The sequence below is a fragment of the Periplaneta americana genome, chromosome 16 (assembly GCF_040183065.1).
Source record: "Periplaneta americana isolate PAMFEO1 chromosome 16, P.americana_PAMFEO1_priV1, whole genome shotgun sequence".
NCBI lineage: Eukaryota > Metazoa > Arthropoda > Insecta > Blattodea > Blattidae > Periplaneta > Periplaneta americana.
Window position 1 is genome coordinate 168,074,464 of NC_091132.1, and position 16,384 is coordinate 168,090,847.

The following is a 16,384-nucleotide window of genomic DNA, read 5'->3' on the forward strand; positions in this document are numbered from 1 at the left end:
CCATGGTAACATGCTAAAGGCGTCATTTGTCAGGTCGGAAGTTGTTTTGGACAGACCATAGTTCACTCTTTCCTATGTCTGGGATTTTTCATTCAATCCCGATGTGTAGAATTTAATTTTTAGTAAGATTGTAATGCCTTTTATTCAATATCGAACTGGTTCTCCCAAACTGCTTTGGGTTATATCTTATATTTTTCCTTAAATCAGCTACAATAGATACACATTTTTGTAAAAGAATTCGCTCCCGCACTGGAAATCTAATCCAGCATATCTCAGCTATGAGCACAGAATGCTCTTTCCATCTGAGTTATGCCGAGAGCTGCTTGTTGTTACAAAAGAGGAGACAACAAACACTAATAAGAATATTATTTTATAACTACGGGGATTACTTAATAACACATTTTTATTTTAATGTGACATTTTATGATACAACCTAAACAATTGCACGCCTCCATTTAAACCAGAACAATTTACCAATAATTTCTGACTAAAGAGTAACAATACATTAGTCATTGTCAATCAATGTTCTAGCGTCAACCCAGAAAGTTCCAGTCCTGATACTGCAAATCAGAATGAAAGTTATGTATAGCTACAGGTAAAGGAGTTCCTTTATAACCTGTCTTAATATAATTTTAATCTTGAGTGGTTTTAATATCATATAAATAGTTTTTATTTTCCAGTCAATCACTTATCATGTTAAGATGGCAGAAATGGATTCTGTTACATCAAAATACAATGTTAAAAAAGTGACGAATATTTTCGACTTACTTTCAAGTCATCTTCAGGTGATGATTTTCTGACAAACAAATATTTGAACTAGGTGAAAATATTTAAACACATTTATAAAACACTAGTAAATAGTCTGACCATACATGCTTTACATAAAATGGTTGAATGGTGTACATAGTCTTGAAATTAAAATTGACATACAGATAGAGCACCGTCCAATGAACATAATACAATATACAGAATGTTTAAAAAATACGGGGCATAATTTCAGGTATGTATTTTTTTTAATTGGGTTATTTTACGACGCTGTATCAACATCGAGGTTATTTAGCGTCTGAATGATATGAAGGTGATAATGCCAGTGAAATGAGTCCGGGATCCAACACCGAAAGTTACCCAGCATTTGCTGGTATTGGCTTCAGGGAAAACCCCGGAAAAAACCTCAACCAGGTAACTTGCCCCGACCGGGATTCGAACCCGGGCCACCTGGTTTCGCGGCCAGTCGCGCTGACCGTTACTCCACAGGTGTGGACAGGTATGTATTTCCCACATGTAGACAATCAAAATAGTTCATTACAACATGTGTCCGGAAATGCTTCATTTCCGAGTTATGGCCTTCACAACATTGAAATTCACCGGAACATTTTTCTTTCCGCAGGTCGTTGTCATTGCAGAAGATGTTCAAAATGTCCACCTCCTGCTTGAATACAGACCTCACATCGATGTCTCACTGACCTACGAACACGATCCCAAACTCCAGGAGTATTGCGTATGTCCTCAGAACATGCCACAATTCGATTGCGAAGGGATTCCAAATCAGACACCGAAGACGAATAAACCAATGATTTTAAATGGCCCCATAAGTAGAAATCGAGAAGGTTCAGATCAGGTGAGCGTGGAGGCCAAGCAATTGGGCCACCTCTACCATCCATACTAGCACAGACGGTAATGGAGACGTACAAATGTCTTCCGATCTGGACATTGTCGCTGTGGGTACCTCTCCTGGTACAAACGACGAGCCAGCGCAGCATTGCCATCCGCCTTACCGTACATGAAGTGTATCTCTGCCAGCTCTTGATTTGAATACATGTCGGACAGTCTAACGCCTACACAACACTGAATGTAACCTTCGCCTCGGAATGAACTGTCAGAGTGCCCTCTTAATGTCTCCTTTGACGGCAACGACCTGTGGAAAGAAAAACATTCCGGTGAATTTCAATGTTGTGAAGGCCATAATTCGGAAATAAAGCATTTCCGGACACATGTTGTAATGAACTATTTTGATTGTCTACATGTGGGAAATACATACCTGAAATTATGCCCCGTATTTTTTAAATACCCTGTATATTGTATTATGTTCATTGGAAGGCTCTCTATCTGTATGTCAATTTTAATTTCAAGACCATGTACACCATTCAACCATTTTATGTAAAGCATGTATGGTCAGACTATTTACTAGTGTTTTATAAATGTGTTTAAATATTTTCACCTAGTTCAAATATTTGTTTGTCAGAAAATAATCACCTGAAGATGACTTGAAAGTAAGTCGAAAATATTCGTGACTTTTTTAACATTGTATTTTCATGTAACAGAATCCATTTCTGCCATCTTAACATGATAAGTGATTGACTGAAAAATAAAAACTATTTATATGATATTATTTCACAAACTTATCTGAACTCAACATGACTTTTAAACTTATTTGAGTGGTTTTAGTATAGGTGCGTATTATATTCGCAAAGTTTCATTCTTGATTTTACGATAAAAATAGTGTGCGTATTATTTTCGATGGCGTTAATACGGTATTTTTGAGTTCTTATACTTTCACAGCAAACCTAATTTCGAGAAAAATTGAATTATAACGTATAAATTAAGTTTTGTACCACCTTGGGTTTAAAATACAATCCTTTATTTGAGAAAAACGTATAATTCAAATAAATTAACATGAAATAGAAATAGAAATAGAAATTTCGCTGGGACTTCAGAAAAAACGTATAAATGAGAAACATATAAATTAAGTTTTACTTTATTATTTTATTTCAAATCTTAAATTAAAGCAGTTTAAATAGAGATAATATTGGAAAAGGAGGGAAAAATAAATACGTTTCTGGCATTGTTAATGGTATAATATACTAAACCACACTCCAGTTATTTCTGCATACAGATAGTGAAACTCTCACCTCCACTTCGCACTTCACCACAGGGATGATCACAGGCATTGGACTGTCCTCAATTTTTATCTCTGATTTGAGATCATACTTGTGGTCCAAGCATTCTGTCTTCATGCCCGTTGCTTGCAGATCCAATAATTTCTCCTCCTACAGAATATAAAGTCATCAAGGTTCAGTAATTCAATTTATCAATTTTAAAGTTGACCTCATGTGCAACAGCCATCATTTTGGTCCTCAGTGGCAGTCTGTGGTTACTACTGTCAATTGAGGTGACAATTACACAAAAGAATTAAAGGTAGAATGTGAACCTGTCCTAAAAAGTTAAAAGAAATCACTGATAATAGCCATGCATTCCAACTTAAACCATTTACATGATTTTATGCTCGACCATGCCGAAATGTACTAATTATACATCTGGTAGCAGTCCTTTAATGCATGTCATTAAAGTACACCTACTCATTAAAGTACAGGTCTTCAACCAATGATAACTCAGCTTACATGTGTTCAGCCAATGACAAGTCAGCTTTGTACCGTTATAAAACCGCAAGTATCGATTATTCTCGGATATGCAATCGCAAGAGAATTAGCGAAAAGTCACGGATGCTGGAAATCCAATACTGTCGCAGAAGGTTATGTTCTGTTACTATAATAATTAGCGTTAATTGTAAATAATATTCAAATACATTCAATTTGTCATCTCATTTTTCAATGTCGAATTCAATAATCAAGGTTATAATATTATAATATTATCAAGTTTAACGGGACTACGTCAAGGTCAATGACATTATTGTTCCTCGGAAAAAATTAATACTTTCGCGTCTGATCTCACAATTCACGACCTAGAACAAGGTCACTTCCGATCTTGTCAGTTACAAATAAAATGTATACATCTGAATACCGGTAATTTCAAGTTAGAAATATGGCCGAGCATAAAAAGTCGTATGAAACTCGCCTATAATGGTAATTAAGAAGCTCGTATGAAAATTATGAAACTCACTTGCGCTCGTTTCATAAATGTCCATACTCGATTCTTAATTACTATCATTATAGGCTCGTTGCATAATGTACTATAATATATGTAAATGAGACCGATTTAAATTATACGCTACATAGTGAATGCAAATTTGGTTTGAAATTTCATATTTTATTACGCATCGCGAACAAGACCAAAAAAGAACTATGAATCATATCTTAAAAAAACTGCCAGTATCCAACCACACAGCTGTTCGACTTATAACATGCAATGCTCGGGATCTTGGTTTTTATAACACTCCTGCAGACCACTGGAAAAAGAAATAAAGAAAAGACCAGTGAAGTGCTTTGTATGAAGTGTGGCACTGTATGGGGCAGAAACATGGACATTACGACGAAATAGAAACGACTAGAAACATATTTGAAATGTGTGTATAGTGAACAATGGAGCACGTGAAATGGACAGAAAAAATAAGAAATGAAGAAGTATTACAAAGAGTGGGTGAAGAAAGAATGATGCTGAAACTGATCAGGAAGAGAAAAAGGAATTAGTTGGGTCACTGGCTAAGAAGAAATACCTACACCCAAGCCGTTGTAACCTTGGATTTGACAGTTGATATTTGCGTGACCAGAATATTGTACGAAATGGAAATATAAAAATTGGAGATTTATCCTTCGAAGGGGTGGAAAAATTCAAATATCTTGGAGCAACACTAACGAATATAAATGACACTCGGGAGGAAATTAAACGCAGAATAAATATGGGAAATGCCTGTTATTATTCGGTTGAGAAGCTTTTATCATCTAGTCTGCTGTCAAAAAATCTGAAAGTTAGAATTTATAAAACAGTTATATTACCGGTTGTTCTGTATGGTTGTGAAACTTGGACTCTCACTCTGAAAGAGGAACATAGGTTAAGGGTGTTCGAGATTAAGGTGCTTAGGAAAATATTTGGGGCTAAGAGGGATGAAGTTACACAACGCAGAACTGCACGCATTGTATTCTTCACCTGATATAATTAGGAACATTAAATCCAGACGTTTGCGATGGGCAGGACATGTAGCACGTATGAGGGAATCCAGGAATGCATATAGAGTGTTAGTTGGGAGACCGGAGGGAAAAAGACCTTTGGGGAGGCCGAGACGTAGATGGGAGGATAATATAAAAATGGATTTGAGGGAGGTGGGATATGATGATTGGGACTGGATTAATCTTGCACAGGATAGGGACCGATGGCAGGCTTATGTGAGGGCGAAAATGAACCTTCGGGTTCCTTAAAAGCCATTTGTAAGTAAGTAAGTAAGTAAGTAACCCTTCCTATGAAAAAGTTGAAAAATGCTGCGCGGTAATATTCTGAACCAAACAGAACGTGACATTCTCTTTCAGCTGCTACTGCTGACATGTGGAGCAGTTCTGTGTTGTCGGTTTGCTACTCATGCTGACACAGTGTTACCAACACATGCGTAATTTGTGTTAGTGTTACAAAGTTATAAATAATTTGCAGTGTTGCTGTGAAATGAAGTTCAGAAAATGGTAACTAAAGCGTATCTAGTATGAATCCTTTTCCGTTAATAGACAGGCCTGAGAACTGGTGTGAGTGACTGGTAAATTTATACAAACACGAGAAGGAATTTTTCCTGCAGATAATATAATACAATACAGAGAGCATAAAAAAATTAGACCTAAAGAACAGAGTTACATAATAATCATTTGAGTTAACGGAGAAGAATTGCAAACTCCGCGTAAAGTAAGTCAGTTGTTGTGCAGTGAGTGGTGATAGTGGCAACGTCGCATCTACCACTGCCAATATTACGCAAAGCTGTCAGGTGTAAGGTTACAAAGGCCTGGGTATACTGAAGGATGCACTGAAGAAATTCTGAATGAGACAAAAGTTCGTGGTACTATTATTATTAACTAGCCGTACCCGTGCGCTCCGCTGCACCCATTAGAAATAAATATAAAGTAATTACATAATTAAAATAGGGCATTTGATCCAGGGAATATTCGTGTTTGATAGAAGGATAAATCGTTTAATATGTTACTTAATTTAAATTGCATCCAAATAATAAAAATGTGATCATTTTGGTCCAGAAACACTCATTTGGTGCAATGACAATTCCTTTAACATGTTTCTTAATTTTTATTACATGCAGCCATAGTTTAATGAAGATTGACATCATTTAGATTTAATGTGTATATTTTATTTTACTTGTTATAGGTTTCCATTGGTAATAACTTAATTTTAACCCTTGTTTTTTATGTATTCGGTAAATGGCGCTTGGCCCACTATGGTTCTGAACCCTTCAAATAACTTAAATTATATTATATAATATTACATATTATATTATATTATATTATATTATATATTATATTATATTATATCAGAAGTTACTGTAATAACATTATAGCATTATGTCCATATAGAGAAACTACACTTTCCAATGGTGAAATAATAATTAATTATACAAATCGGTTAATTTAGCTTCCGATATTACTTCATACAAACACAAAAACATTCTCTGTAAGCTATCTTTCATAGCTTTCGATTGTTGTTGTCCAAGGCCCTTAATAGACGAAGTCATTTGTTTTTTATTTCATTACACGGTCTTAGATGGCAGTTATTTTAATTTTAAAACTCATTTATCTCATTAAATATCAAAATTTTTCAAGGAATAAATCTTATCGGAAATGATGTTTAAAGAAACGTTTGTTATGTAACATTTTTCATGAAAATCAATAAACGAGATATTTCGATTTATTTAATTCAGACCCCCTTACAACCCCCCTTTTAAATAATGTATTTTGAATGCCATATAGCCTAAAATCTAAGTTACAACGAACTTAATTTATATTCCAATTTTCATCGAAATTCGTTCAGCCATTATCGCGTGAAAAGGTAACAAACATCCAGACAGACATACGAACAAAAATTTCAAAAAAGTCATTTTCGGTTTCAGGGTGGTTAATTATATATGTTAGGACCAATTATTTTTGGAAAATCGACAGTTACCAGAAAAATTTCGGCTACAGATTTATTATTAGTATAGATGGGGTTGAAAGGGCGCGTCAGCGTCTATGGCTATTTGTGCCCTTGAGCAAGAGTCAGTACAATGACTCAATTTAAAACTGGTAGACGTAAAAACGACTTACATTAAAATCTCGGTGTCAAAAACCAGAAGGCACAAACAAACAAGTAAAGGGCGCGTCAGCTACTATGGCTAGTTCGTGGTACAGGAAGATATCAGATGATAGACAACATTATAAATTATATGGATCATACGAGGAGATTAAGAGGAAAGCAAGAACAGAAGATTGGAGAGTGCTAAGTTTGCAGTGAAATGCCAGTCCTTGGGCAGGAAACTAGCAATGAAAGAATGAATGAAAGGATAATATAAGGCTCATACCATATTGGTAGTTCAAATCATGGCACCATTCTTCACACAGTTATGGCGTGGAACTCTAGATATTTATACAGAATACGAAGTGTGAAATCTATGGTTTCCTGGCACTCTTAGACAAACAAATAAACAAAGTACATAGTAAAGCTTTTCAATTTACCTCTGTTAAAGTCGTATTCTCTTCTATTTTGTATGTGTTATCATGCTGTTGTAAGTCCGATGGGTCAACCACAGGCTCCATCTTGATCAAATCCATCACAACTGAAAGAAGAGGCTCTCTAATTGACAGTGAGATGTGGAGATACACTTACTACAAGTACTTATGATCTACTTTATCTTCAATTTCTACACATGTCCGAAACTAATAATGACCTACAGAGAATATATTTAGTAACGGCTTAAATTCATTATAGGTACTGCCAGCCTATTTGATAATATTGATTCATATTTTTATCTGAAAATACTACATTTTACTTTTCTTTTTGTTCATGGAACATAATCGTATTATTACTAACGTCGTTAAAGACAGGTATTTTCCCTGGACGAAAAATAAAATATGAGTACTGTTACTTCTGTCGACCTATTTTTTAGCAGATATACACGTTGTAAGGGGTATAACTGCCATTATTTTAACTGATGATTATTCATGTCATAAGGAAGAAAAAATGTCCTCACAATATTTTTTTAATTGCAAAATATAACTAATTGTTAAAGTTTACAATAATAGACGTTTTACAACATTTTATAAGTACACAGTACAGCTCAATGGGAACAGACATACCAGTACAAAACACATGCTCTGTTCTAATGCAGGAGTGACCATGAAAATACTCTTGTTTACATAAAACGAGCAGCGAAAACAAACTTTCAATCTCATTAACAGAACATCATGATAAATTTACATTTTATGTAATAATCATCATCATCATCATCCTTCACGAATTAGGCCTCTGTAGACCTGTTTCGGCCCCATCTAGCAGTCTTCTTAACGGATCCTTATACTGCTTGTTTGAGGCTTGAAAGTAATGTCATTTTCCCTAAGATAGGTTACTAGGCTTATCGTTAGGTAGTCCAGTAGTGGGGCTCCCACTTTTAGCCTCTGGACAGGCTTGTAATGCAGCATTTCCTCTGCATTTGATGAAACAGTTATACCGCTGTGACTCGGTCGCCATTTCCTCGTTGGTAGAAACAGGGTGGACCACGGGAAGGTGAGGATGGCATTTGGATAGGAGAGGCTGTATGTTTCGCGTCACTATCCCTTCTTCACCCCTTTATGTAATAATATGGCTCCTTTTTCTTATTATATGTCTAAAAAATAAACAATAATGGTTTTCTGCACAAAATCTCACGAACTTCTTTTCTAATGTAACTTTTTAACCTCTCTCGCTTCCATAAGCAGTATCATTTTTAAACAAATTTCTGGCTGTGTGATTTTCGAAAAGGGGTAAGAGATGTCTAGTTTCTAATAATCGTTGACAAACTGCTGCAAAAGTTCGCCGATTAGGTAACCTTCTTTGAGGAAAACGTTGACGGTACATCCTTCTTACCTCACATTAATTACGGCGATTTTTCCATAAATTAATAACATATGACATTCCTAAACAGTTAATGACACTGTAAGTTGTTTATCGAATACCCTGTACTGAACTGTCATCCGCTCGGCAGTAGACTCAAGGACAGGGAGCTTGAACTCAGTTGACTCGTACTTACGTCTATGAAGAGTACTTGCCTGCTCAACGTTGCCACGTCTCTCACGCCAGAATATTAACAAGTGTAAGCATGCATTTTTATCTAATTTCACGAAAACGCAATAGAACACACAAATATCTATTTATATTAATATTAACTCATTGCTAAATATACCTACTGATGTAATTGTTTTCGTAATTTTACTAACGATATAGGCAGTGTAACGCAAATAAAATAACAAAATAAATAGTTTTTTTTGTCAGAAAACTATCAAGTTTTGACCCAATGTTGTATGGACATTTTTTGATCCTGTAGACTGTCCCTGACACTGTGAAAAGGACGGCACTTATATCCTTTACACCCTATATAACTGGTGGTACCTATAATGCTTCTGTTCCTTTAATAAGATTATATCGAAAGATGCACCATTTCATTTCCTCTATAGTCACTAAATAATGTGCTAGTAACACTGCACCTTATCTGTCACCAGGATTATCGTGGAAACTTCGAATTTGATAAGGGAGAAAGTTATGTTGTAAGGCATTTCTTTATTGCACAACAGAGTCCCTCGATAACAATAATTGAATCTGAGAGTGGAGACAATGATAGGCTGACCAGATTTTTTACGGTCCAGCAAGGGACATCGGCAATTTCAAGAAAAACAACAAACATTTATCTAGTCACTTTCCATTGAAATGTTGCAGAAAATACAGGCAACAATATATAAAACGATAGAACTTTGCACACTAAATTTTCAGAGTATCTTAACTTTTAGAATAAAATGCGGTCAATGTAGAGTATCCACCGCCCACTGAACGAATATTTCACACTTTTATCACTGCCAATGCTGCGCTATAAACCAATTTTCGGCAATCTAATGTAAAAGACTGCCTACAGATATGTGGAAAGTTTCAGAGAAAATACACAAATTCAATCTTCTAACACCATTTTTTTTTTATGAATTAAGTAATTTGCTGGGAGACATCGTTAGATATAGACCACTCTTACACTAAACCTGGAGTAATTTAATCTTATTAATCAGATATGATTCTACTTACTGTTTTTTATGTGCTCACCTGTATGTAATTTCTATTTTATACATATTTCATTGTTATTTTCCATCCAAAGATCATTAAGAACGCTGAATATTACCGGTACTTAATATCTCCTATCTTTCTTCAAATAGTGTTTATATGCCATGTTAATTTTCATAAGTTAACAATTATGCACATTGGGAGCAACATATAAGTAATTATTTTCCTACACAATCCACGCTATATTCACGTTGTTTTGAAATGATTAATCGAAGATGGTTTGCTTATTGTTTATTACACGCGCATTATTTGTATGTAATTTCTATTCCATACGTTTTTTTTTCTATCCCACGATCATTAAGAATAGTGAATCATATTCATGCTTGTTTCCTGTATTTCTTAAAATATGTGGCGTGTTAGTTTTTATTTGTCATTTACGTAAAAATGATGCGCCAAAAAATAATAATTTCGTACTCACTCCACATCCCTATATCTACATTTGTTTTTCAGTGATTTATTAAAGAATGTACCGGTATTTAAATGACTAATAATTTAGAAACATGTTACATACAGGGGCGAATGCTAGTCACGAAAGTTAGGCTTGCTCTTTTATACATAGAGGAAGATGGGAGGATATAATAATTCATAATTAATAAAAATAATCGGACCCACATAAATAATTTATTTTATAATTATGAAATCATTATGAGTCATGAATCATATTCGCAGTTTATTTAGTTTTTTTGACCCTGCCAACCAATGCATGTTGTTTTATTGAGCACATATTCTCTATAATGTCTGTCTTCTCTTGAATAGTCCTTCGGGAAAATGGATTTAATAATAAGGTTTCAATAACACAATTCCGAACTCATTGCAATACTTCAAATTAGTGTTTAAGAATTAATAATACATGCAGCAGCTAACACATGCATTCCGCTCACACAATTACATTGCACAGCACATTCCCGCTGTCAATACTGCTCTGTGTAACGTTAAATAGTCGTTGGTGTAGCTCTCGGACCAGAGCTTCAAACAACACATAACAGAAGAATGTGCGCCTAGGACGGACCAAGGAGGAAGGCACTTGCGCGCGCATCATATTCTCGCTGTTTCTACGTCTTTCCTGTAGCTCCGAGAAACGAGCAAGCGTTGCGATACTTGCCGTGTGCAACCTGCGGATGGTATTACGCCTATTCAATATTCCAAAAATCAAAATAAATTTTAATGTACGTAATCCCATTTTGAGAAATACACATTCTACGAAAATATTGGGCTTGCGCAACAAGCATAGCATGCCCTGAGAAATCGCCCCTGGTTACATAAATCATCCTTGTGCCAAAAGAGAATGCTCCCTGGACCAAATTATATTAAAGAATGTACCGGTATTTAAAAGACTAATTTAGAAACATGTTACATACATCATCCTTGTGCCTGGACCAAATTGTCGTATTTTGCAGTGGTCGTCAGTACTCGTTGAAATAGGTAATTATATAATATGTAATATAATTATGTTGTACGTAGCAAGATCGATTATTCAATTGATAGGATATTTTATGAGGTTGTCACGACTGAGATATCTATTGTCAATTGCTTTTATTTGTCAGAAGGCCTTGACTGACGGGTATATAAGGACTGGCGCTCTTATGGGTGGAGGTCGGGGTTTGAGATTTCCCACAAGGAACAAGTTATACTAAATATGTTTAGGATTAGTGTAAAACTGGCCTATGTCTCCTATAGTGGGCGGGACATAAGTAACATTCACCTAAAATGCATAAACACACTTAACTCCTATACATAATTATAGCCACTAAGAATTACATTTCAGTACTGATGGATGCATGGAAGTCTTTCACATAATATTGTACACACTGAACTCTAACACACATTTTACAAGTACTTGTCTGAAGAATATATCTTTTAAGGATCTGTTCATTCCCATACAGCTTCACACAAAGTTCTTTATATGAGAAATGAGAGTTTGTTTTCACTTGTAACAAATTTTTAACTGTTTCAAATTTTCATTCTTGACTTTTCATCAGTCCAGATTGAGTTCATTGTGGAGAAAAGTGTTTCAACTGATGAACTACTGACTGGAAGACACATGTTTAATGTTGAAAAGCATCATACCATTTTTCACTTGCAGGTTTGTCACAAAATTCCTCATTTTTTTAACCACATAACAATGGACGCTGCTGAAGTTCAAACGCTTCCATGCAATACAAATGCTAAGATGACCAAAGGCAAAGATGCTGCAGTATTTTCTTCTCAAAGAGTGCAGAATATCTCATTCAGTGCTCATTCATTTCCGGGGACAAAACAGGGACATTTGCTCCCCGGGGACAGTAACTCAAAACCGGGGACTGTCCCTGGAAATCGGGGATGTCTGGTCAGCATAGACAATGAACATACTCCTTCTGATTGGTTGGACTCAACCATGAGCCCCAGTAACATACAATGATTAATAAATCATGGTACACATGTGTACTGAAAAATAAATTGGGGCAATGAAATAATAAATCCCTCATTTTCTCGTGTCTAACGAGAACATTTTCTGTAAATACTGGACTCTAGTTCCTTTATAATAAGAGTTGAGACGTTTAGTAGGTTATTTTACGACGCTTTACCAACAACTTTGGTTATTTACCGTCTCAATGAGAGGAAGGTGATAATGCCGGTGAAATGAGTCCAGGGTCCAGCACCGAAAGTTACCCAGCATTTGCTCATATTGGGTTGAGGGAAAACCCCGGAAAAAACCTCAACCAGGAGTTGAGACGTTGCATGACCTATGATCCCATCAACAATTAAAATATAAAATGATTTTGTCACTAAAAATGGACTAACAGATATTAAAAAAATTTGACACATAATTTTATAACAGAATAAGTTATGTTAAATTTTAATATAATTTATTACGTGTAATACATAAAAGCTTTACTAAAGCTAATTTATCACTGACAAATATGGAAAACCTGTTAAATTACATTTACTAGAAGCAAAGCCGTTCTACGTCCTTGCTGAATTATGCAACAAAGTAGGTGATGTTTTGATCCTGTCTCTCAATTCTTATATTCAATTATTATCCAGGAACTCTTCTTCACAAAAAGAAAGACAGACATCTGTTAGACAAACCACATTATCATGAAGAACATCAGAAAAACAAATCAACGTAATAAAAGCAATTATAAATATCATAAATTCAAATTGACGTCCTGCACTTCAGAAAAAGTTAAATTCGTACTTCTATGCACATATCCATCAAAATTTTTACGAACGGAAGGAAACTGATACAACTTTCATAGCACAATAATAAGGACATTACAATATCCACTTTTACAGAAGCTGAAAACAACAATTTAACACTGTAATATAAATCCGGGATTACTGAGATCATCTCATGAACATCAAATAATTTACCGGCAATCACATTTTGTATTAAAAAAAACATATCTACATGACTTCGTGCCTTTCTACAGATTACATTTTGTTAACATCATACAAAATGTTGCCCATTATTCTTTTGAGAAGATTAATTTCGTATGTAGATGAAATTATTTGGGATCACCAGTCTGGTTTTAGGCGTAATAGATGACTATTGATCAGATTTTTTGTATTTGACAGATATTGGAGAAAAAATGGGAGTATAAGGGTACAGTACATCAGTTATTCATAGATTTCAAAAAGGTATATGATTCTGTTAAGAGAGACGTTTAACCTATATAATATAGAAGTCGATATTCCGAAGAAACTAGTTCGATTAATTAAAGTGTGTCTCAGTGAAAACACAGCAGAATTTGTGTAAGCCAGTTTCTGTGGAATGCTTTCCCAATTCACTGCGGGCTAAAGCAAGGAGTTGCACTATCACCTTTACTTTTTAATTTCAGTCTAGAACATACATGGGCACAATTTTCGGTTACGTGAGGCACTCGATTTGAAATAGTTTGTTTACTAGGAGAGGAGACTGCAGAGTAGGATGGGAAATATAAACTGCTGTGACCTGCGTCACCTTATCATAATCGCTAAGGCGGTCAGTGACGAATTATTAAGAAAGCGCTTGGTTAACGTAAGAGACTCGAAAACTTTTATTCAATTTGGCAAATTAATTCGGCAGCTTTAATCATAAACCTCTTTACTATTTCTCCATCATTGAATTCATTTAAATCATAGGCGAGAAATTGAGTAACTAGCCAATAATATTCCATCACGTTGTCTACGTTTATTTTCTTGAATATTCTGGCGTTTCTCAAGATTACTTAATAGATTTGCACGCTCTCGACCTAAAATAATTTCAGGAAATCATATTTTGTTTTCTACGCACATTTGATATATATATATATATATATATATATATATATATATATATATATTTTTTAATTTCTTTTGGAAATAATACGTACAAACAACATTTAATTCCTCGTACCTTTTAATGCTGCGTGTTTATGGTATACTGTCGTATTTAGTATACTATGCAAATGTTAAGATCATAAATTTTCTTCGGAATAGTACGAAATATAACATTTAATTTGTCTTACCTTCTAATTCAGCATGTTCTTTATGACATAAGGAGTAATGTAGTTGTATATTAAATTTATTAATGCCTAATAGGATTTTCGAGCATAACATACATCGTATGTTCTCCCCTTCTAAACAGCAAAAAAACTCTTCCTCTCATTTCTCATGAAATAATCGTTTTCTAACGCGTACACCCTGCATTGATAATGCCATTATGCCATCACTGATATTGCTTATGAAACTGATATAGAACCTGCCCACGCCTAGGAGCTACGTGAGGGAGGAAAGGGATCTGTGAAGATAATGTCACTCAGAGCGATAAGCTCTGTGAAGGTCAGTGAGGCACAAATTCTCAATTGAGGCACGATGCCCAAGTATGGTCTAGAATATGTCATTAGGAAAGTTCAGAAAAGCAGAGAGGGTTTGGAATTGAACGAGTTATTTCAGATTTTTGTATATATGGGGGTGACCTGAATATGTTACGGAAAAAACAGGAATTTTACTTAAGCTGGTAAAGATAGGTTTGAAATTAAATCCCGAAAAGACAAAGTATATGTCTCGTGACCAGAATATTTTACAGGGGGGAGGGGTGAGAACGAGGGAGAGGGGAGGGAGGAAGTGAGTGTGTGTGTGTGCGTGCCATTTATGACACTTATTAGTGGCAGGATCTGATTGTGGAAATCCTGTTGCACTGTGTTTCGTCAGCGAGTGTTTACGTAATTGTTGTCAGCTAAAAAAATAGGTTAGCCATGATTAAATTAGCGGAAAATGCAGTGACGAAAGATGTGACTACGCTTTATTTGATCTGGCAGAGTTAAAGCCGTACGACAGCGTTCTCTTTCACTCAACCATAGAATAAATAGGAAATACATGACAGGTATGTTAACACAGAAGAACGTCAGCCCAATCTACGATATCGCCACACACCACACACGGGACTGACGTCTGATTTAAGTTATTTTATGGGGTAATGAGGGGATAGCTAACTGACATTAAGCCGAGGTATGTGACAAGGTTAATTTGAGGCCGAGGAATTGTGTGTGTGGGGAGATACCGAAGTTTCAGGAAAGTTATATGTCAAAGACAAAAAATGATGCATGAAGATAAGAATATGACAAAAGAATGTCGAACTTAAAAAATGTAAGACTACTCATATAAGTTTAAACACGGAACATCTCTCCAGAATAAAATTCCAATTTACCTCTGCTACAATTATTGCACTTCTACGAAAAGAATACTGAAAGATAAAACCAATATACTTACCCTACGAATATAACCCTCTTGTCCTGAACTTCATTTACACCAAGCACAGAGATCAATTCTGCCGTGAAAGAGAAGCAAGGAACAGGATCCCCAACATTGGAAGTTTCCCGCTAAATTTTTTATTTTTATTTATGTAGGCAAAGTCGACCGTGATGTAGGTTATTTTACGACGTTTTATCAACATCTTAGGTTATTTAGCGTCTGAATGAGATGAAGGTGACAATGCCGGTAAAATGAGTCCGGGTCCAGCACCGAAAGTTACCCAGCATTTGCTCATATTGGGTAACCCCGGAAAAAAACCTTAAACAGGTCAAGGCCGAGCCCCTACCACGCAGTAGCGGAGAAGTGAGAAATATGTTCCCAGATTGAACGGGCGGAAAGCCGCCATTTGTTTGGGAGAAAACGCGCGAGATTTCGAAACCGCTACTTGAATACGTGTTGTATTGCGTATCCGAAAGCTAAATATTTTTGTTTAAAGGAACAATACTTCCTTTGCGATATACGTTTAATAACGTGTTTCTGCTCTCAGCAGAGTTGCTAGGTTTTCTGTGAGGGAAATCGGGATATCAGAAGCTAACTTAAGACGTTAGACTTATCATCACTTTGTCATAAGATTTAT

The 16,384-nt window shown here is 35.4% G+C and overlaps 1 protein-coding gene across 2 annotated transcripts in view; it reads right to left on the minus strand.

Annotated features, from left to right (window-relative positions):
• LOC138691840 (zinc finger protein 234-like) overlaps positions 1 to 15,923 on the minus strand; it is a 35,967-nt gene extending 20,044 nt beyond the window's left edge. The window contains exons 1-3 of one of the 2 annotated variants that reach the window (XM_069814346.1): positions 15,766 to 15,923; positions 7,431 to 7,531; positions 2,910 to 3,047 (exon numbers count right to left, since the gene is read on the minus strand). In XM_069814346.1, the coding sequence (XP_069670447.1) occupies positions 2,910 to 3,047; positions 7,431 to 7,526 (234 nt within the window). In that variant the 5' untranslated portion in view covers positions 7,527 to 7,531; positions 15,766 to 15,923. Of the gene's footprint in view, positions 1 to 682; positions 1,916 to 2,909; positions 3,048 to 7,430; positions 9,218 to 15,765 lie in introns of those variants that run through there. The other variant, XM_069814347.1, reaches the window with a different exon arrangement.
• Between the last annotated feature and the right edge of the window lie 461 nt (positions 15,924 to 16,384).